We start from the raw sequence: 24,685 nt of genomic DNA on the forward strand, positions 1-24,685 counted from the left end.
CACCGCAAATATGAGCACTGTAGTTAAATATTTGCCAAACCATGGAATCATACAGTTTAGTAAATGTAGCGCAGTGAAAATAGCAAAATGCTTTACTTTAGAGATTACAAACCAAGAGCTCTAGAGGCAGACATTGCTATATGGTCTTTGAAATTTCACTTTAATCCATGAACACATGTAGTACAACACCACCATTTTATAGCTATGTATAATATCCAATTTCTCTGAGTAAAGTTTAAAAACATGGTTTGTTCTAGATATACTGCAGGTTCTAAAATGAACCGCATTAAAGTTTACAGTCATTCTATTTTGACAACACCATATTGCCAAAACATCTAACACGGGCATTTTCTGCAAGATAACTACACCATCAGCATATGATAAGATGCATATTTTTCTATCTCCAATAATTTTACCTTTGTCAAAACTATTCATATAGTATATTACGTGATTAAATGATTAATGTTCAAGTTGAATAACACAGGAGATAAAGAACAGCCCTATTTCAAGCCACACTTAATTAACATCACATTATTCTGTATCAAAGCCGTTCTCCCGTACACAAAATTTCACACCTTTATATAAGGATGAAATTGCTTGCATGAGTCCGCCCCTCAGCCCCACATGTGGACGCAAATTTCGCCTCAGATAACTACGGTCTATTAGGTCATATGCCTTCTTGAAGTCTATAAAAGCTGTAAATGTTGTTACCTTTTCTAGTTTATGTGTTTCTATATTGTTATAAATGACTACACATGATCATTTGTGCGTTTACTTTTTATCAAACCATTTTGCTCATCACAAATTATAATATTACTTTCACTCCACTCAATCTATTATTTGAAACAGCACAATAAATTTTGCACATTGAAGGGGCTAGTGTTACGCCTGTATCTTGGGTCTGATATTGCGCACTTTGGTATTGGTGTAATTATAGTCTTCGACCATGCTATGGGAACTGTACCATTTATAAAACAAATGTTAAGAAGACTAGTTAACAAAACTAATGCAGAATCATTCTAGTAGTTCACAAGATATATCATCATATTCAAGTGCTTTACCAGACTTAGTAAGTAAAATACATTTCAAGACCTTGTCAATAATTATCATACTATCAAGATTATCATTCTCATGTACATCAGTACTATTACAATTATGTAAATCTATAGTATGTATACCAGCATCACTAGCAAGTTCATTTGATGTTGTGTTCCCAGAGAATAGAAGATTTGCAAAATCAAAGTCCCATTTATTGAGAACAGCTTCAGGATCTGTACTAATGGAAACATCCGTCATATTTACTTCAAATAGTATGTGCTTTAAACGCTTTTTTCCAATACCAATACTTCCAGTGCTTTTTCAAAACATTTTTAAGTTTGCTGATACTGCAGCCTCCAGTTCGGACTGGTCTTAATAAACAAACTGTCTCTTTGCCCCTGAACACTACTGTCAAATTGTTTCCTTTTCTGTACATAAACATGTTTAAGCACTGCCTATAACTATTGTTACATTTGAGCAATGATTGTTTCAGCTTTACAGAGGTGTTCAGACCACCAGAGCTTATTCGACCCGAAATTCTTGGCAGTTCTATTAGCAGATATAGTAAGAACTTTTGATTCTAGATAAAAGGGCATCACAGCAGGAACAATACTGACAATCTTATCATATGCTTCATTTAGACCCACCTGTGACACAGCAGCACTTTCTAGCTGGTTAAAAGTATGAAAAAACTTCTGAACATTGGCATCTGCTAAACAATTCACGACCTGCATTCTTAGTATCGTATTATGTTTTGGAATGCACCATATTACACTTTGGTTCAAACTGAGCAAAACACCTACTGTTAAAATGGTCGCATAGACACATTACAGTATCTTCTATTTTATATTCTTCAATTTGACAAAGGAGTGTTTCATGAAACTCGATTACATTGATTTGCCTACTAGAATTATGTGGTGGCATATAACACACATAAGAAAGTATATCTTCATATGTGTGACTTTACATGACAATGAAATAAAAAATACCTTCTTTTAAATTCGTTATCAATGATATTAAAATTAAAATCATTTCAAAACTCATTCTTAGTTAAAAATGCTTGGTCCAGTTTTGGCTTTTTTATGTAAATTACATCTATCAAGACTATAAAATGAAAACCATCAATATCTATAATCTGAATAACACGGAGGATAGTCTCAGCTAATATGTCATGGTTACAAAATTTTCAGTGTTCTTTCAATTTATGATTATCAGTTAAGTGTTCCAGTTTTGCAATTCCAAAACCCGAAGACACCCTATCTGCTACGAGAGTAGACCTACTTTCTTCCACATGTATGCAATTGGCAAGAGACTCCTGCGGCGAATAACGAGTCACAAAATATCATAAAATTTGTTACGATAAATTAACTATATCATCATAATGATCATACCAGATTTATAGCGCCAGTCTCATGATAAACACGTTCAAAGGCGCTTTACAAAAACATCCACTCAGGGCGCCAACTTCCAGACGCAGAGCGATCTAACCAGAGGGACAGAGCGGAAGAAAACCCACAGGACACAAAAAGAGAGAGAAATCCTTTTAGATACGGGATACAGGATTTCACGCGAGGTCAGCAGAATCCAATAGTCAAAACAGTTTTTTTTCTGTAATTTTTGATACATATTTTAAACAGTTTTAAGGGCAACACAATCTTCGTCTGTCCGTATTAACTTTTAATTTAAGGTGTTAGAGCTAATAAAAGAGCTCTCCTTAACCCGGTTTAATTAAAAAAAAGTTTAAAAAAAAACAATACCAGAAATCAAAATGTATACAGAACGATCACCCCGGTTGTGCCTTAATTTTGAAAAATACCATCATTAAAAGAAACCTGTATCTGTTACATTCCAATACGACAGTCGTAAGGAAAAGATTTTTTTACCGATACGTAATAGATTTAACATAATCTTGTAATCTTGTTAATTTATTATATTCCCGATAAAATTTGGCAAAAACTAATGGTGTATATGTTTACAAAGCGTTTAGGTGTATATAGGACAATAACCTTAAAAAAACTATAGTTTATAATTAATGTTTATAATTAACATTAATGTCATATATAGTATTGTTTACAGTTTTGTATGTGACTGTCAACTATTTTGAAGTACACATCAAGAGTACCACATAATTACAAATGAATTTCATATTAAAACCATGGTCGAGCTTTTTATTGATAATTGCAAAATATAGCCCCAACGTTTTAACCTTTAGCATGCTAGGTAAATTGCCGTCTGCTGGAAATGTCGTCTGCTAAAAATGTTAAGTTCATTCAATTTGCTCCAAAATTGGAAGAAATATTGTCAGAGTAGCAAACAGCTTGGAACCTGATCAGACGCCGATTTAATCGGCGTCTGATCTGGTTCCAAGCTGTTTGCAAAGGCTGTTAAATTCGCCTGCAGCAGGCTAAGGGTTAATATTATAATTACTCCCATAAATGGATAATAGCTAACCACGTTTTGGAACACGTAAATTTAGTTGTGGTATTGCATCGATAAGGCTTCAAACTGTCCGCCATGGAAACAAATTTGGTTGCAGTGATGATCATTCTAGAATGTCAATTCTATGCTACTGCCAGAAACTGCTTATTGCTAAATGTTAGTTCTAATATTTCAGGTAAAATTTACGGTATTATTTACCCCTCCGAATTTGACATATAACAACATAGGAGTAATGTACTATAATGAAAATATAGGAGTCATGTACTATAATGAAAATATAGAGTAATGTACTATAGTGAAAATATAGGAGTAATGTACTATAATGAATATATAGGAGTAATGTACTATAATGAATATATAGGAATAATGAGTAATGTACTATAATGAATATATAGGAGTCATGTACTATAGTGAAAATATAGAGTAATGTACTATAGTGAAAATATAGAGTAATGTACTATAGTGAAAATATAGAGTAATGTACTATATAGAAAAATATAAGTAATGATGTACTCACTATACAGAAAATTAGGTGTAAAGCGCTATACAATAGTATACAATAGGAATAGCCAAAAGTAGATCATTTTGCAAAACGTGTTCTAATCGACAAGACAATACACGGTAAAGCTTCTTTATTAATATAAAAGAAAGTCTTAAAAGTGTTAGAAATTATATTTGCTTGTGCATATATTTATGTCAGATCTTGGTACAACTCCTTTTAACGGTATTGTTCAAATTTTACTAATATGAACCTTGTGTGTTGATTTTTCTCTCCCGTGCCGTTTAATAAAATGTCATTTAATGCCTTTTAATATGTCCTACAGGTACAAATCTGACTGGTGTGTAAACCTGCTTTTTAGACCATTTTTAACTTTAGTACATATAGTGCATCTATCGAAACATATCATGTACTTTAATGAGGTTTTTTGTGCACATTCGTATAAATGTTTGTTTCATGATTTATAGATAGATTTATTTGCTATAGCTATGTACAGTATTAATGATATTTCCTTTAATGTATAATGCTTTATGTAAATGGAAGGTACTGAAATCAAATGTATTAGTTTTTTAATTTTAGTATTTCACAGAAGTGTTTGGTGCTGCTTTTAAATCTTATTTCAGTGGCGCACAGGCTATTCTGTACTGCCTCTAGCGCTACTGAAACGGACAAGAATAATTTCGAAAATTAATGTGTTGTCAAATATCTTTTATTTGTTCCTTCAGTTAAAATTTTAATTTACTTAATTCCTTTCATAACTATGCAAGTTAAGTATGTACGAATTATGTGCGCTTGCAATTTGTGGCGGATCTACTGAAGCAGTTTTTTCTCTCATTGAAAGTTTGTTTTTAGGGACTTTTGCTCTGTTGGTGCACAGGTTTCTGCGAAAAGATCAGTTTAAAGATATATATTTTATATTTATATTTTGTTTGTTTCTTGGATGTGTAGTTTCTGCTGTGCGGCTTATTATTTAGTGTATTTGTTGTTGTTGGTTTTGTTGTAGATGCTGCTGCTTATTGTGTCTTGCGGAAAGCAGCCTATTCACATATGAGCTGTCTAAACCCTCGCCCAAGTTGTCTTTTCTATTGTATTTTTTTTAATTACTACATGTATAACTGTTAAACAATCTTGTATGTTTAACAAGTACAATTATGTTCGACATGTTTGCAATTCGGTTGCTTTCCTCGTGATCCATGACATGGAAAAATGCAGCAAACTTGGCAAGACTGAAAATGCCAAATTTCACGAGTGTTAACATTCGTTATTTCTGGAGCTTTTTATTCATGACAGTAATCCATGCAATAACTTTCCTCACGTGTAGTATAAGGTTACATACTGCGACTGTGAACGAATGAACTCATCTAATTTTAAGGACCATGAAAAGTCATGAAAACAGACTTATGTTGGCACAATTTCGCGAGTGGAAATTATATGCAAATTGAATAACTATTTCGGAATAAAGTTCAAACGTTAGAAGTGAAATTTGTTATGTATATTTACTTTTTAGGCATGGAATGTTGTAAGATAACTTTCACGAATTCTATAAGCATTGACTAGGTCATCTAACAGCCATTTAGTACGTGCAGTGTAGTTGAAATCAGCAAAGTAAACAACCTTAACGACTGAGTGGACTTATGACGTCCGTTCCCCCAATAAATTCTGCCTTATCATTACAAACGAGAGGGCCAAATGATCCTAGTTCGCTTACCTGAGGGACATGGACAACATGTCATAAGGAACGTCGGTGAAGGTAAGTTTAAGTACTAAGTTTTGGCCCGTATAAGAGAATACATTTCGCTCAATAAAGTTTCTTTCTATATTCCTTTCATAAATGCAATTTGTATATGTTGAAGACTGTTAACATTGTGTTCAAGTGGATTGTATTCAAAACATTAAAATAAGTCATGCTCCAGTTATTTAAAGGAAGCAAGACCTTTCATCAATCAAACAATCAAAGTCTGGTCTACTTTTGTGAACGTTTAGAAATAAAAACAGTCATTTTTGCTATTAAAAGTCACTAATTACACGATCAGGATGGTTTTATAATGGAACCGAGATATTTTGTCCATCAAACAATTGAAGTAATAAACTAAATACTAGAAGGAAACGCGTTTGAAATCTGTACCTTTTTGTTTTAAGGGCATGCTACTCTAGAGCAAATTATCAAACTGGCTGATTTTGAAAAGGAACTGAGATCGTATGCCTATCTTACATCTGACACAGTTTGGTGAACATCCAAATATAGATAAGGCGCTACAGTGCACACAAGCTTAAAATCGGCTATTTTTGCCATTTCAAAGACGCCAGTCATTTGATCCCAACGGTTTTCAAAAGAAAGAAAGATTTTTCGTCTATCTAACACCTGACCTAGTTTTGTGAACATCGAAAACTAAACGAAGGGGCTGGAGTTGCACACAAGACTAAAATCAGTAATTTTCGCAATTCCAGAGACCATAACTCCGGCGCCCTTACTCTGATTTGGTTTATTTTCGAAAGAAACCGATGCCGTTTTATAGATACAAGTTATGCGCAAGTTTGATCAGAATAAAGAAAGTGAGCGTGCTAGCGTGACACAGTTTAAATATGGACAGGCGGACTGACGGACGAACAACAGACAAAAGACAATACTAAAAGCGCTCAGATGAGCTAAAAAGAGGTTGTTACCTCAAAGAAATAGGAACGTGTTATTTTTACAATAAGCTATGTAATTACCTAGGGCAGTCATTTGAAATGAGTCACGATAAACAGTACCAGTTTATTTTCATAGTATAGGTCTTCATCTTATAAATACATACCACACTCCATTATTTTGACAAGACTAAGTAATTTTGAAGTAATACAATAACAGACTTCAGTTTAATATTTATTGGTTGAAAGCTAAAATATATATTCAAGGTACACCATTGAATCCTTTCTCACAATCAATTGAGACCTGTTCCATAATCAAGTAGAAATAAGATCAAAACTAACATAAGCTTTATTTTGATTTGAGATTTTTCTAAAATGTATTTAATTCGTGTGCATTTGAGAGCACTTCATGTATAAAATGTTGTTGATAATAGTATTTATGATAATTGCAGTTAACCCGTGGACAGATAGTTTTCAATGTATTTACTTCAAATAAAATGTTAGCCGAAACGTTTCTATAAACAGAACAAGTCGGTGAAAAAACATAATTTATTCTTTACCTCATGACAAAACATTCCTCTTGTTTAACTAATTAAACGTGCAGAATAGAATTTAAGTGATTCTCTTATGTGTATTTGTGAACATTCTTTAATAAATATGTGAATGCCTAGAAAATAGTTCGTACATAAATTTATAACGCGGGATTTTAACAATTTTCTCACCGTGATGGCGGGTACGGGCTCGGGTTCGGGGCAGGCTTTCCGGCGATTAACAAGAATTGGCAGTATAACACTGGACCATCCGCCTTTGCTGAACCTTCAGGAAACCCTAGGGTAAATTTACTTTTCTTCTGTATCTCTGCTAAATAAAATCATTTTACCACAGTACTGTTGTAAACAATCCAGAGTTGAATGTCTGGAACTCAAATATATTATATTCATCTTTACAGATCATTTCAATTAAGTTAGGTATAAATAGTAAATAGTTCTACTAATCTAAGCGTTACAAGTTTGATTCCATAGTAAGGCTGGTGTTCTCATTGATGGTTTTTTCATTAAAGACAATCACGTTTAGAGTCTTTAATCCTCCGGCTGGTCGCGGAAAAGGAGTCACTCGGTGTATTTTACGGTCTGTAGCTGGCGAAACAACATCTGGAGCTGGCGACGCATGTTTGTTGATTTTTTTAACTTGGTTATTCTGGCTCGCGCGAAAGAACAATTACACGAAGTTTCGCTTTCGAGAGAACTAAATCTTGCCACTCGCTGGAGTAAAACGCATAGTGTTTCTTAGTAAACCTGTCGTCTGTTCACTCCAGTGCGAACGAAAAGGCGCCAAGCACGAATTGCTTCGCTTGGCGTCTTTCTCTCTGGCACCCTTTCATCCGTGATAGAACAAAATGACGACTGCTCATATGACGCGTTATTACATACTCGTTTCTATTCCCCGTTAAGTTACACTGGTACCGGAAACGTCTATATTTTTACATACACTGACGCCTGAATTTCATATCGGGTGCGTGACGTAATTCAGTGTGGGTTATTGCACTATTTTTTCTTTTTAGTTCAGTATTGTCAGTCATATTCAGGGTATTAAACACATTTATGATATTTACATTATATTTATACGTGTAGATGCGTATGTAATAAAAAGGTTATTATCATTGCATCGGGAAGTATGCACTCGTTCTTCAGCGGAAGAATATTGCGCTCCTAAAGTCGCGCAATATTTCCACTGAAGAACTCGTGCATATTTCCCGATACAAAGCTAATAACCTATAATTATATCTCGCTTTTTATGTTCCGGCACGTGGCGCAGTTCTATCAGGCGTTAGAGCGAAGTTGGCAGAAATCAGCTACCACAATTATGTTGTCGTCTCTTTTGCTAAAGCATGTATTCAGCGATAAGTTGTAGTACAACGAGATATGGAACTCCGTCAAATAAGAAAGATATGTATCTAGGAATGAAAAACTGAGAACATAGCTCGGCATTATCCTATGTTCATAGTTTCTTTCCTAACTCTGACCAACAGTTAAAGTTTTTCTTTGGGAAACTTGTATACGAGGATTATATTTTTTTGTATTCTCCCCCATACTCAGATAAAATCACCAAAAACGTCCTCGAAATTGACCACTAACCCCATCTTCGCATAGGCGGTAGTGATTTTCTTTTGATTCTATACTTTCTTGCTACAATTATGTTTCCTTACTTTGACTGACCAGCACTATAATTAAATGTAAACTTTTTAAAAAGAAGTAATTATTAATAAACAAAATATTTGCTTGTACATGTCAAAGATTAACAGCTGTTCTATACCGGTCACATATTGAAGGACGGTTATATAAATTTAATCCCTGCAAAAATACTTTTCTCTTGCTTTCCTTTTCATTAAACTAACTAGTCGTGTCATGAAAATATTAGTATTTAATCCACTGCAAAAACAGAGCATATATTGGTCGACCTTGGTCAAACCGATTTATCAAAATAGAGCCCTCCCGTTGCGTTCGAAGTTGTTAAATATGAGTGCAAAAGAAAACTGGAATAAGATCCTTAATGTGGTAAAAATGGAGCGGCTAGGACTACATGAAAGAAGGTTTGAACCAACATTTCTTATGCGCTTCTTTCTGTAAATGTACATGTAGAAGGTCATTTGAGATAAGAGTTTCTGAAAATATAATAAACACCAGCAAATAATGCAACATACAATATTTGACATTCATTTTTGCTATTTTAATGTCAAGTTAGTTCGACATGTGACATTCAACATGCGTTTTGTTATTCTATTTCAAATCCGACATTCAATTTTTTTCTTTTATGTAACTGTTTGAAGACATGGACTTTATTTGGCAATTTTTTAATGATGATCCATTTCGGCTTAGCATTTCATACTATTTTTTTTCGTATTCTTTTATAAAATCGCACAAGCTAGACGTACATAATTTGACATCCAAGTGTTTGCACTTTTTTCAATACTCGACTAATGACATTTGGCACTTGTTCATTTGTCGAGCTGACATGCATGATTTGATATTCATTTACTTCTTATATTCGTTTTTTAATATTCATTTATTTTCAGTGTCAATGCAATACCTTTTTATTTTCCGATTTTAACGTATACTCAACCATGAGCTAAAGACAACCTCCGAATAAAAGTTACAACTATAAAAATCTGCTGATAAAGGTCACCATTTTCTTTTACTTGTTCATCCCCGAATGGTGTAAATTTATTTTTGTATCTTGGAGCACTTGTCAAGGGCGACTTTTACAAACATTTGCCTGTATTTGTATTTTCTAGTAGTATCCTTTATAAATGGCAACATAGGTATCGGTATAATTCTCGTGCAAGTCGTCAAACATTTAACCAAAAGTGAATCTCGACTAGTCATTTATCTTAACATTTTATGCTTACATATAAAACGAAATTCAGAGCAATTCAACGCAAAAATAACGAATAAAATAATATTGGTGCATTTTCATGTTCATAGTCATCAGATTTGTGGTATAATCTCAGATTTGTGATTAAGATAGATTGTGGAAGATCAACGAACATTACATTTCCTTAGATATCAAATATTATATTCGTCAAGATATCAACTATTATTTTCCTACATCCTTCCATAATAATGATATTAATAATAATAACTTTATCTAAAGAGGATAACATATTTGGCTATAGCCAGTCTAACATATGGTCCTAAGCTTATGGTCCTCTAACATAATAATGTAAAAATGCATCCTAAGTAACAGAGACTGAAGTGAAAGACGTGAATCAAAATAACGTATTATGAACAAATTAATTCTAAGCGGCACAAACAATATATTGTACAATTGGATTAAAATAAGATAACATTATGTATAAGTGGTAAAAGAATAAAAGTTATTTGTAATCCGAGCACCAAATCCCTAAAAGCTCTTATGTGAGAAAAGTACTGGAAGGCGTTGGATTACATTTAAAGAAATAATATTGTTATAATGTCACACATGTTATAACAGAGATAGATTAAAGAAAAAATAACAATACATGATATAAAAATGTAAACATTGCAAGGCTGTTACACTTTGTGATAAGACATAAAGGGAGAAAAAATAAATAAGAAAGAATAAAAAAAAATGTTGGCACAGAATTGTCATATAAATTATACATAAATTATTAGATAAAAAGAGAAAACAAGAAATATCTTTAAAAATGATGGTCGGCGAATTGTAATAAGGAAAGAAGTTTATGAATTTTTCATTTAACATTCATCTTTCATCCAACAGTTTTCAAATTGCAAAACTAAACTCCGCACTTTAACAATTTAAATGGTTCTCTTTTAATTTTTCGCAAAGGTTTCGTAGGGTTGCAATTTTGTTTCGCTTATCCTTACACGAATAATTACTGCAGTAGTTTGATGAAGATTCATGAAGCGGTTAATGAGAAGAGGTCATTAAACAGGTTTATATTTTTAGCTAAATTGGTCCCTATCCCCATTTGTAACAAAATAGCAGGAGACCTTACGATATTGTTACACATCGAGTTTGATAAAAATCCATTACATTTTAGTGGTTAATGCGAAGAAAGGCATATCTACCTTTAGCTATAGTGGTCCCTAATAGGGCCCAAGTTCCTATATAAATAAATTTGGAAGAGGACCTTATAATGATGCTCCAGACCAAGTATGACAAAGATCCACCAGGCTGTTCATGAGACGCTGTATAAAGGCAATTCTAGTTTTAGATCTAGCAGCCCCTAAAAGGGTTCAAATGTCCCAGCTGAACAAAGTTGGCTGCGGGCCTAATAAAGATGCTACAAATCAAGTTTGATTAGAATACATGAGAAAAAATCAATTAAAGGATTTTTTTATTTATTATCTTTATTTATTTCTAAAATAGACCAACTGATCCCGCTATAACAAATAGCATATTCGCTATTCATGAATCTTTGGACAATGACGTCACACCTATAAAAAAATGAAGGTCAAGCAAAACATACATTTGTAATTATTTCAATATTTCTGTTTCATAAGCAAAGTTTGACCATAGTCATATCACATAGATAAACTGTATGCAGCGTACCTTCATTTCAGTGTAACGAGATTCAGTCATTATATAGCATATATATAATAAAACAGATTTCAACTGAGTTCAATATTTGCATACCATACTAAAGAAAAATATTCATATATAATAAATCAGTTAAATGATTTATAACAAATATATCAAAGCAAACAAGTAGTCATTTTAATATGCAACCTGAATAAGTCACAAAAGCAAGAAACATTTTCATATACAGACGACAATTGTAACAAGGAAAATCTTTTAAAAAGCACTTCTCTACATAAAAGACTCTTATCACACCCTTATTCATGTGATACGCAGACCGTATTCAGCTCTTTCTTTAATTTGATATATGTTGGTATTGAACAGGTTTTTATCATATTTATTAAACTTACTTATCATTTTGAGATATATCAATATTCTTGATAAATATACTGAGCCAAAGTTAGCTTTAAAACTGTGAACAGCGTCGTTTAGGATAAACGCTTTGTCTACATTTCACTCAGCGTAGCACAATCAACAGAGTGAAAGAAATTGACACTCTCGTCCAATCAGGGCAGAGTGTTGAATAAATCTTCCATTTTGATAAATTATCTATAATGCGTTATCAAGTAGTTTGATTGGCAAACTGAAGTCACGTGGCATAGGTAACGGAAACGAATTTAGACGGCGTCGCCGAAAAAAGTAAAAAAAAAAAACAATCAAAAGAAGATGTGTAGTCCATCTGCATATTACCTAGGTCAATTGGCAGACAACTGTAATATTGAAATGTCTTTCGTTGAAGATATAACCGTGTCATACAAGTTATACTGTTTTTAATTTTTCAGCGAGTTACTCCTGTCAAACATGGAGGATTTTGAGGACAAGCTATTTGACTACCTATGTGACAGCAGGGAACTACTCAGCATGGACAAATTCAAAAAGGCAATCTACTCAGCTACATTTATATTTGAGAACAATGCTCTTTCATCCACCATTACATCTCTTATGGTTTATACAATTTTTGTCGCAGCGGTTAACCTTGCTGTATTGGTCCCGAGCTATAAAATAGGGTTATTATAACAGTAGCTTGATCTGGGATGCAGTATTCGGCTCGAGTGGTTTTTGCCAGATCGGATCTCACGAGGCGCGCAAGCGCCGAGTGTGATCCGACCTTGCAAAATCCACGAGAGCCGAATATAAAGTCCCAGCTAAAGATCTAGCTACTGTTATAATGACCCTTTTATTATATACCTTTACCATTTTGATTCTAGTTTTGCTCTTGAACGAAATCTTCAATGTTTATCAATATTAAATGGAACATAGTGAAGTTTTTATTTGCGCTTTTTATAGAAATGTGTCAGGTCATGCATATTAATGAAAATAGTCCGGCAGCATACAATACGGAAGGTACAATACGGAATTTAAAAGGTGCAATACGGAATTTTTGTCTGTCTGTTCATATTTAATTGTGAAATACAAGCAGATTTTTTATAGAATTTATATAGGTATATAATAAAGCTAAATATATTATCTCAGAATAGTATTTTTTCTGTATTGGCCTGAGAACAATAAACCAGGATAGCTCGTATTAGAGCAGTTAGTACCAAGCAATAACTTTAAGGTAGTGGACCCGTAGTGACAATCGGCAAATTACGTATTTTCTGTGTGCAATTTCGGCATTCTCCGGATTTCACGGAAAGCTATGTGTTCGTTGAATAACGTTTACGTCCGAAGAATGCCGAATTATATACGTAATTATACGGAAATTACCGAATGCTATTACGTATCCGCTGCTTAAATAAGATAAACCTTGAGTAATAAACCTAATGTTATCCGACCAATAAGTAAGTAATCAAGAGCTGTAAGAAAATTAATTACTGTATATTGTAACAGGGCTATTAATTGTCTGTATTGGTCCTGAGTTCATTTTATATTATTAGAATATATACACATGTCCTTTCTCTATAAGTCAGGAACAACAAAACCTCAATTAATAGTATTTCTTTTAAAACAGATCTTAAACGAGTCCGGGTTACGAAATGATGATCCAAGGCTGAAGGAGATGGTAGAAAATTTTCACGAAGTTGAACAGAAACAGCTGCACGATGAGCACGAGCTACGTGGTACCATCACAAGAGAAACATTCAAAGAGTAAGGCTAATATTGAAGCTTAGAGCAAGGGCAGATAATAATTGTTCAATGAATACTTTAATTTATCATTGATTATTCTTATTCAATAATCTCGCTTTTAGATTCCTTATTCAATTTACCCTTATTCAATGTACCTACACATATTTTCATTTTTACAATAACCCGCATATAGTTATTTTTTTAATTTACCTGCATATATTTTCCCATCTACCTGACGAAAAATGTTCATATTAATATGCTGAAACGCTCGATTAGTGTTACATATATTCTATAATATATATCAAATTCAAATAGAATTCAAGGAAAGTCAAAAACAACCCTTCCAACGACTAGACTACTAGAATGTACATAATATTACAATGCACTGGTCTACATGACAATATATGGCGAAAAACTTGGCTTGGTTGAATGTGAAAAAAGTGTATCACAATTAAATGTCATGTAGTAACAATCATTTGTTTAAAAATCTGCCAGTTTTTCAGTGCAGAACTAATACACACTATGGCCGGTTACACATGTAATTGAGTGTATACTACTTATAACCTAAAGAACAATACTGTATATACCGTTTATTTCGTGATAAAACATTTTCATATTCACCAGAGGCTCGTCAGAGCCCCGAGACCAAACCTACCATAAAACTACCATAGGGAGAAATTTCAACCAACAGTCATCCCGTCAAAAATGAAAACTCAAGCAGCACTGCGCTGCTACAAATTAATAACGACGACATAAAATGACTGCAACCAATAAAATATCACTCGTCCGATCAGATAAATAGAAATTTGTCTCAGGAAATGGGGTCGTAGTCTGGTCGTTAAGGTCACCTGTCCCTCATCGCTATTGGTTCGAAATTAGAATTCTTTTATGCGAGGAAGCCAATCAGCTGGATTAGGGAAGGTCAGTGGTTTTATCCAGGTGCTAGCCAATGCTTGAAATAAAGGCACCCGGGTTTTCCTTCACCATCAAAAGCTGTAAACTCTACGTAGTACGGAATCCTGTTGGGGCCATTTATAATGTCGCCGTCGCGTGTGTGGGGTCGACACACGACAACGCGAAGTGACATAGCGACATTACGAAGTGACACCCGACAATCGCAAACAACGGCGACAATCCCAAACGACAATGTCGTGATATCCACTTTGAATGGTCGCCTTTCAAAAGCACGATATATCGCGATGTCACTTCGCGTTGTCGAGCGTCATATCGCATTGTCGCTTTGTCACTTCGTAATGTCGCGATTCACTTCGCGTTGTCGTGTGTCGACCCTGCAAACGCGACGGCGACATTATCAAACGACATGCGATAATCACAAACGACGCTCGACAACGCAAAGCGACATTTTCATTATGTCGTATCGCATGTCGCCCGTCTACCGGTGAAAAGGTAAAATTTAGCCACTTCACCGCTAACGTACTTTATGTAGATCAATAGCATGGAGTCGCCTGCGGGTAAGAAAATTGAGATAGTTGATTGCACAGTTACACGGTGAAGTGGCTAAATTTTACCTTTTCACCGGTAGACAGGCGACATGCGATACGACATTATGAAAATGTCGTTTCGTATTGTCGAGTGTCACTTCGCGTGTCGTGTATTGTTTGGAATTGTCGCGCGTCGAACCTCACCCAAACCCGCGATACGCGACATACGATACGCCATTTGGAAAATGTCGCTTCGCGTTGTCGAGCGTCGTTTGTGATTATCGCATGTCGTTTGATAATGTCGCCGTCGCGTTTGCAGGGTCGACACACGACAACGCGAAGTGACATCGCGACATTACGAAGTGACATAGCGACAATGCGATATGACGCTCGACAACGCGAAGTGATATCGCGATATATCTTGGTTTGAGATTGTCACTTCGTAATGTCGCTATGTCACTTCTCGTTGTCGTGTGTCGACCCCACAAACGCGACGGCGACATTATAAATGGCCCCAACAGGATTCCATAACAAAGACTTATAACCGTGTCGATGTGACGTTATAGTCAACAAAAATATCTCGAAACTAAAAATATTCCTAGTAATACGGAGTTGATGTTGAAATTGACGTGGCAACTCTTTTCATGGGCGATTTTTGTTGGTTTTTCAATATATTTTGCGAAACGCCACTGACTAGCTAAAACCCTAGGTATACGGACCAATCTCCACGGGTAAAATCCGAATCCTGCCCACTCCTTCCCCCAACCGTACTCAATTTGACCAAGAAAAACAAAATTCATTTTTATGTTTTTTCAATTATATCCAGATTTTCGCTGCTTTCTGTTTTAAATCGATCATTATCATCTTGAAAAAAGTATTTTCATAATTTCTGTTATTTTTGTTAGATTTTCAAAGCTTTTAATCACCAAAATCAAAGGAGAACTTTGTCCGCCTTGGTCAAATCGAGCAAGAGGATTTAGTCCTACATCTGGAACCTTAAACCTGGAACGTAAACAAACTTAAAATTTTTGGGAACTGTGCCAAAGGTCCTATAAGGGAATTTGGGCATAAAATTCCATTAAAACTGACTTGAATCCTATATTTGATGAGAGATGCTGGATAAATGTGGATAAAACTGATTCTTGAAATACTGAAAAGTCCTGAAATGCGACGTGACATTGACTTGAATTAACTTGAATCCTATATTTGATGAGAGATACTGGATAAATATGGATAAAACTGATTCTTGAAATACTGAAAAGTCTTGAAATGCGACGTGACATTTGTGTATGATTTTAATTGCGTACACCAAGACGATCTATGTCAAATAGATTTATTGGTGATTTTTTTTCCAATTACTTTAAAAATATTGACCATAAAACATTGAAACGTTTCTTCAAAGCGTTTCAGTTTACTAGCATACTTATTCAATATACCTGCATAGAATATCTTTACAGATGTGTAACAGACAATATAGTGCTAATCTCACGTGCGTTGAAGAACCAGTTCATCATACCAGAATGGACATCTTTTACACAGCATATCAAAGAAATGTACGAAGACTGTAAAACCAATACAAGTGGAACGGTGAGACCGAATTCTACAAATCTCTCCTGTTGACTTCGTGTGCTGTTCCTTTTATTGGTATTCTTAATATTTCATATTAATGATACTGGCATTTTCGTATCAAGAGTGCATGCGTATTTATGCTACAGATAAATGCGTATTTAGGATACAGATATAAGCATATTTAGGTTATAGATACATGTGTATTTAGGTTACAGATACAGGCGTTTTACGGTTAAAATACATGCAACACATTTATTAACAATTATCCTATCTTATTCAGCCTGCTTCATATATTCCGCAACTGGCAAGAGTCGATCCAAAGTACTGGGGTATTTCAGTCTGTACAATTGATGGACAAAGGTAAACCAACCTTATAATGGTGACATACAACTGTTAAGGTTCGCGAGAAGTTTTGCATTAGCTGAATAAAAAGTGAGAAATTATCTGATTATCTATTTTAATATTAGCGACTTTTTCTAGTAAGATAAATATCTTAACACAACTAATAGCTCTTAGAATGCCAAGAACTGCTATCAGTTAAGTTCGTAATTTTACCCTTTAGATATTAACACTTTATAACCCTGATCATTTTAAAGTTATAAGGCCTGAAATTACCACATTATGCATACTATCTGCAAAAGTGCCGTCACATATATCTACTCATTTTCACTTTTCGTTAAAATATGTCTGTAATCGTCCATGTATATTTTAGATATTCATTAGGAGACACAAAGGTGCCATTCAGCTTGCAGTCCATTGTGAAGCCGTTGTCATACGCACTGGTCCTCAATGACCTTACTCCTGAAGTCGTCCATAAGCATGTAGGCCAGGAACCAAGCGGAAAATCTTTTAATGAGCTGACATTGGATTATGAACGTACGGAATTTCATTTTTATTGCTGCGTAATTATATTTTCCACAACAGTGTAGTTCAAAAATATATACTTTAATCGCTTTAATTTCAAGAAAAATTGTTTTTATTCTGTGTCCAGATAAAATCAGTCTGTTAGTCTAAACTGACCAAATGTAAAAATACTGAAGACAAGTCTAGACTATCATCATTATGAATTTTTTTTATACTTGTATTGTTTAAAAGGAATGCTTTTGTTTATTTTATAGATAAACCGCATAATCCTATGATCAATGCTGGCGCTATTGTTGTATCCTCCCTGCTCAAGAAAGAAATGAATATTGCCGACAGATTTGATTATGTAAGTTAAGCCATAAATATTTGTGCTTTTCCTCTTTGTTACATAAGTTATTCCATTTACTTGCGTGCACTGAAGTGGCTAACCATCCAGACTGGATATTGTACAACTGCCTAGCTAAAAGCACTGTCTACAGTGGTATATCTATTTTCTAGTTAGACACCACTGAAGTACAATCTGGATCACTTATTAAAGCAATAACAATGCCTCGGTAATATCGAAATATTGCCTCGTTTAAATCGAAATAATGCCTCGGTCATATCGAAATAATGCCTCGGTAATATCGAAATATTGCCTCGGTAACATCGAAATAATGCCTCTGTAACATCGGAGTAATGCCTCGGTAATCGAAATAATGCCTCGGTAACATCGAAATAATGCCTTCGGGTAACATCAAAATAATGCCCCGGTAACATCGAAACAATGCCTCGGTAATATCGCAATAATTCCTCGGTAATATCAAAATAATGATTCGGTTATATATCGAAATAATGCCTCTGTAAAATATCAAAATAATTCCTCGGTAACATCGAAATAATGCCTCGGAAACATCAAAATATTGATTCGGTTATATGTCGAAATAATACCTCTGTAAAACATCGAAATAATTCCTCGGTAACATCGAAATAATGCCTTCTTGCTTTGCATTATTAAAAGACCTTATCTGAAAAGCTATCAAATGTTAACTAACTTCCAAACGAGCAATGCGTATTTTCAATAGAATGGATCCTAGACAGTGATTTATGCTAGAAACATAACAAGCTCTCAAATTCTTTCCTTTTCAAATCTCAGTCAATAATGCCAAACATCATGGAAGAAAGGGAACACTTTATTTTCTGAAAATTGACAACTTACTTTATATCTTAAGTCACAATTAATTACCTTACTCAGTCCTTTGTAGTTATATTTAGCCAGTTTTTAGTTCTTTAATTATTAAAATAGAATACTAATAGCAAAAGTGTTGTATCAGTCCAATAGTATAGGGGTATGTGGTTCCTCTATCCCGATTCTGATAAAAAAGATTGCAAAATCCGTTCACCTGTTTGTCACAGCAGTATATGCACGAGCATCGTTTATAGACTGCACTTTGATTCCATTGCATAATTATGATGGTGAGGATCAACTTATAAATATATCGATTAAGATCAAAAGAGATGTTATCAAACCTAATTTGAATGTATACGTCGTATCTAACAGACCCTTCTGGGTTTTTAGCTCACCTGTCACATAGTGACAAGGTGAGCTTTTGTGATCACCCTTCGTCCGTCGTCGTATGTCCACAATTTCATGTGAACACGATAGTGACCACATTTTGCATTCAATTTTAATCAAACATGCACACAACTTGTATTGGCATAATATCTCGGTCTTTTTCGAAAACTAGCCAGATCCCATCATGGGTTCCAGAGTTATGGCCCTTTAAAGGGCCAAAATTTGCTAATTTGGCTTGTGAACACGATATAGACCACAATTTGCAATTGATTTTAATCAAACTTGCATACAACTTGTATTGGCATAATATCTCAGTTCCTTTCGAAAACTGGCCAGATCCCATCATGGGTTCCAGAGTTATGGCCCCTTAAAAGGCCAAAATTTGCTGTTTTTGGCTTGTGAACACGATAGAGAACACATTTTGCAATTGATTTTAATCAAACTTGCACACAACTTGTATTGGCACAATATCTCGGTTCCTTTCGAAAACTGACCAGATCCAAGATCAAGAGTTATGATCCCTTAAAGAGCCAAAATTTGCTATTCTTGCTTTTGCAGCCATATAGAGACTTCATTTGTGGTTTGATTTGATACAAACTTGCAAAATATCTTTAAGAACAATAGATCTTGGATTCCATGATGAATCCAGCAAATCCAATGATAGGTTTCAGAGTTACGACCCCTGAAAGGGCCAAAATTTGTTAATTTTACCTTGTGAACACAGTAGGTGACATTTTACATTCGAGTTTAACCACACTTACACACAATTTAAGTCACAATAATATCTCAGTTCCTTTCAAAAACTGGCAAGATTCGGTCATGGGTTCTAGAGTTACTTCCCCTGAAAGGGGCACAATTTTCTATATTAGCCCTTTTCAGCCATATAGACGTTTCATTTATGCTCTGATTTGATACAAACTTGCACAGAATGTTTACCTAGATGATCTCTAGGCCAAGTTCGAAACTTGCTCATGTGGGGTCAATAACTAGGTCACCAGGTCAAATCAAAGGAAGAGCTTGTTAACACCCTGGAGGCATCATTTATGACCCTATCTTCGTGAAACTTGCCCAGAATGTTTATCTTGGTGATTCCTATGCCGTGTTAGAAACTAGGTCATATGGGGTCAAAAACTAGGTCACCCAGTCAAATGAAAGGAACAGCTTGTTAACATTCCTGAGGCCACATTTATGACCTTATCTTCATAAAAATATTGGTCAGAATGTTCATCTTGATGATTTTTAGGCCATGTTAGAAACTAGGTCATAAGGGGTTAAAACTAAGTCACCACTCAAATCAAAAGAAAATCTTGTTAACACTGTAGAGGCCACATTTATGACCCTCTCTTCTTGAAACTTGGCCAGAATGTTTATCTTGATGATTCCAATGCCAAGTTTAACAGGTGAGCGATATAGGGTCAAAATGACCCTCTTGTTTGCGTGTAACAATGCTTTACAAGAGAACACTTACAGCAAAAATTGAGGACAGGTAGCCAAATACCTTACATAAACATCCATACTCAGAGACTTTTAACAATACATAACCTATTTATCATACAGATGTATTTAACTATTGAAGGATTTATAAGCATTCTTGCATAAATCGGTTGAATATGTGCTCTTGAAATAGTTTGGCACAATATTGCAAAAGTCATTGCCACCACTAAGAGCATTTATATACGTGCTGTTATTGTGATTTTAGAGAATAATGTTGTCATGGCAACAAAGCTCATACATGTACTAAGAATTTATTTTACTATACTTTAAAATACAATATGTTCCTGACATTTAATAAGTACCTTTACTATCAATATTAACGCATGCATTTTTTTTCTTCATTTCTTTAACATTTCAACCCTTATCATGCTGAACACGATTGATTCTGCCTGTGGGACCAGTGTAGATCATGATCAGCCTACACATCCGTGCAGTCTAATCATGATCTGCACTGTTCGCCATTCAGTCAGTTACTTTTTGGTATGCACTCCTTTTAACATTTAATGGTACTGTCCGATTTGGAAGATGGACAAGTTCATTATATAAATTGAGCAGGGTAAGGGTTGAAAGGCTTATTGCTTATTAAATACATACATATATGTCTTGAGGGTAACCCCATTTAAGATAACAGTCAAAGTTTCTAACTATGTTCAAGAAACACATAAAAATATTTGACCAACATTAGTTATACATTTGAACAGAGAATTAACTGTAATTATTTGCATTTTGAACGTGATGCCGGAGTCAGTGAATGGTTGATTTTTGCACATTTATGTCTAATTAAGAAACTTTTTACATGTGTATTAATAAAAGAATATAACTTCTGTCAACTGTACATTTATAAAACACTAGATCTGGCTTGTTTTGGAGGAATTGTTCTATACACGCCGGCGGTCATGCCATGAACTATTTATTTGTGCTCCGAACTCGCCATTCATTGATCAGCAAATCACTATGTCACACGTGATAATATTACATCTGGTGTTTGCTCAGTAAAAGACATGCCCGTGTTACGCTGAAGCAAATATTTATTCTCCATGTATATGTCCATTGAAATAAATACCTATTTTAGCAGCCCTCCATCGAGGAAGAGAGGAAAGTAACACTCAATAAGGTCAGCATTTCAGCATTCTGAGATCGAAATAGATCACAGCTCATCAGAGAATGTTCTCCATTCTACAACAAGTACTTTTAACAACTGCTTAACCCTCTTGTATTCAAGCTTGCATTCAGTTATTAACAACATGTCCGCCGCCTACATTGTTTCCATTTTTTAAAGATTTATTCTATAGTAGCAGTTAGTTTTAAAAGCGAAACACAAGTGTTGGTGTAAATATGGCATCTGTGTGGTTTTGCTCTGCTCTGTAGCTGCATGTCTCTTTGCATGTTTCTATGATGGTTCTGGTTTCCTGTTAAATGTTGGTTTTTGTTGCATGTCTTGCTAAATACATGTTCGTTACTACATTATATATTTTGATACTTGTGAAGGAAATAAGATATATATGATTAAAGTGTATGAAAAAGCTACTTGCTCACAACTAGGGTTAAAATTATTTTATATTTTTAAAATCTATAATTATGTATATTTCACATTGAGTAATGATAAAGAATAAAAAAGGTAGTTATTTGTCAAAGTCTATAATAATTATTCTTGTATTGTTGCAGTTTGATGTACATGTACGTGCGTGTATGTTTTTGTTGAATTTTTTTATAAATTGTGTCATATAAGAATGAATAATGATTCAAAGAAATCTTTCTAAAATTTTAAATTTCAGCTTGAATAGTTGATTTTAAGAAAGTGTAAGCGTTACTATAAAACATAATACATGTAAATTTCACGTTTGTACAACACAGTGGCAATGAGTGTTTCTGATACCAATGTTATTGTTAATATTTTACAGACAATGGGTCAGATGAAACGTCTTACGGGAGGAGAATACTTGGGCTTCAACAATTCAGTGTAAATATAATAGTTTGTATACTTGGGCTTCAACAATTCAGTGTAAATATAATAGTTTGTATGAAACTTCACGTTATATAGCACATTCTCGTTAAATTTACAATTTTTAAAAAGAGTTATAACATAGAGTGGACTTAGTTTTATGCCGCCATGCAGCGCTTTAAGGTAAGGTGTATAAATAAATATTTAGAAGGTCCTTTGGAAGCATAGAGCGGCACCATACACAACAATAACAGATTCGGTTTGAATCATTCTTTTTATGAGAGGTTATAAGAGAAGCAACAGCTCGCACAACAGCTAGCCCAGGCTTTTGTGGAACCGAATAGGCTTCATGTTCTTAACATTATGCCAAAAGTAGGGCCTAACACAAAATATAAATTAGTATTTCTCGCTCCGGCCTTTAGATAAGCCTCATTCAACACTCCTTTTCACACTATTACAGATATTTGTCAGAGAGAGCAACTGCAGACAGAAACTTTGCCTTAGGGTATTATATGAGAGAAAACAAGGTATAAACTATAGTAATTTTGACATTAACTTATGAGTATTTATTACATGTTATTTAGTGTCTTACGTTACAAATAAACAGCTGTGTTAAAACGGTTAATTTCAGTCAGTGTAAAATACAGCATGTTATTCATATGTTTTCTGTTACATATTTATTATTGATATATATTATATTTTCAGTGTTTTCCTGAAGGTGTCGACCTCCACGAAGTGCTTGAATTCTACTTCCAGGTCAGTTAGTCCCTGATAATATAAGATGAAGTTGTGGATTGAAATATCTGGCTCGTGGTAACTGTAACGGCGTTGTACCGCAAACAGTTACCCGAGAGCCAAATATTTCCATCCGCATCTTCAAACAGTGATATATTCTTGTTCTTTCATACTGAATTCTTCAATAATAGAAGACATAGAATAAAGCATAAAAACTATTTTATTATAGTAGCGTATGCATTTACGCATTCATTCATAATTAACGGCACCCGAGTCATCTTAAACCTTGTAGAGTAAAACGGGTTTTTCTAGCACTAGCAAAAACACTGGGAAATGCTGTCTGGCTTACAAAAAAACAATATTCTTCCACGCGTAGTTCAAGATACGGCTTGACAGATAACTCAGGGTCCTCCGTGCTCGAGTGGTAAATGTTGCTGACTTCGAGTCACTTGCCCCTGCGGGTTCCAAATCTCGCTTGGTGTACAGACTTCTTTCATGTGAGGAAGTCATCCAGTTGACCTGCGGAAGGTTGGTTCTATCCAGGCGCCCGCCTGTGTCACAAATAATGCTGGGGTAAGTTCACATCGAAGCTCTAGGGTTGAACAGAGACCGACTCTATACTCGATAACCCATTTGAACGGTATAAGTTAGTACACCAATCGTACCTTCCCTGTTGAAGAACTGAACTCTGCAAACTCCACGGCGAGGTAGGGTTTACTGGTTCCTTGCTTTTCATCACAGCGCTCAATGTGCAGGGGGGGGAGTTTTACATATTTCCAGAGCCCAATCTTTGATTGGTCGGTTACTTTACTGGTGGGAGTAAGTATCATTTACACAACAGCCTACCCTTCTCTAGAGCTCTGATGTGAACTTACCCCTGGAGTCTTCCTTAAACCGTGCGTCACATGACCTTTCATTGTGTCGGTGTAATAATAATAATAATAATAATAATAACTTTATTTTCTGAAGGTGACATACTAAGTGTACAAATACAGATATTTTACAACTTATTTCCAGTATGGCCTTCAACTGATATACATTCACACATACACACAATCATACAGTCAATTTATAATTTAACATTTATACAAAAAAACACATATCAGAATTACTTAAATTTTCTCGACAAACACGTCTCAAATTAAAGAAGGCTTAAATAAACGTAATGTAACAATAACTATGTTTTAAAAGAATTATCATGCGTCACAAAGATTATACATGACAATTAAAATACATACAAAAAAAGAAAGTCTGTCCCATAAGATAATAAATTGTTCCAGATTTGAATAATAAGATAGTATGAATATTATTATTATTGGAATAGAATACAGTAA

The 24,685-nt window shown here is 34.5% G+C and overlaps 1 protein-coding gene across 4 annotated transcripts in view; it reads left to right on the forward strand.

The window, feature by feature from the left end:
• The first annotated feature begins 5,224 nt into the window (after positions 1–5,224).
• The window catches only part of LOC123547740 (glutaminase kidney isoform, mitochondrial-like), a 31,899-nt gene continuing 12,438 nt past the window's right edge, over positions 5,225–24,685 (forward strand). Inside the window, exons 1-11 of one of the 4 annotated variants that reach the window (XM_053524734.1) lie at positions 5,225–5,726; positions 12,466–12,562; positions 13,635–13,771; positions 16,650–16,779; positions 17,042–17,121; positions 17,474–17,637; positions 17,880–17,971; positions 21,747–21,788; positions 22,576–22,634; positions 23,077–23,143; positions 23,322–23,372. In XM_053524734.1, coding sequence (XP_053380709.1) covers positions 12,485–12,562; positions 13,635–13,771; positions 16,650–16,779; positions 17,042–17,121; positions 17,474–17,637; positions 17,880–17,971; positions 21,747–21,788; positions 22,576–22,634; positions 23,077–23,143; positions 23,322–23,372 — 900 coding nt within the window. In that variant the 5' untranslated portion in view covers positions 5,225–5,726; positions 12,466–12,484. Of the gene's footprint in view, positions 5,727–5,771; positions 7,438–12,465; positions 12,563–13,634; positions 13,772–16,649; positions 16,780–17,041; positions 17,122–17,473; positions 17,638–17,879; positions 17,972–21,746; positions 21,789–22,575; positions 22,635–23,076; positions 23,144–23,321; positions 23,373–24,685 lie in introns of those variants that run through there. The other 3 variants (XM_053524731.1, XM_053524732.1, XM_053524733.1) reach the window with 3 other exon arrangements.

Source organism: Mercenaria mercenaria, chromosome 15 (assembly GCF_021730395.1).
Source record: "Mercenaria mercenaria strain notata chromosome 15, MADL_Memer_1, whole genome shotgun sequence".
NCBI lineage: Eukaryota > Metazoa > Mollusca > Bivalvia > Venerida > Veneridae > Mercenaria > Mercenaria mercenaria.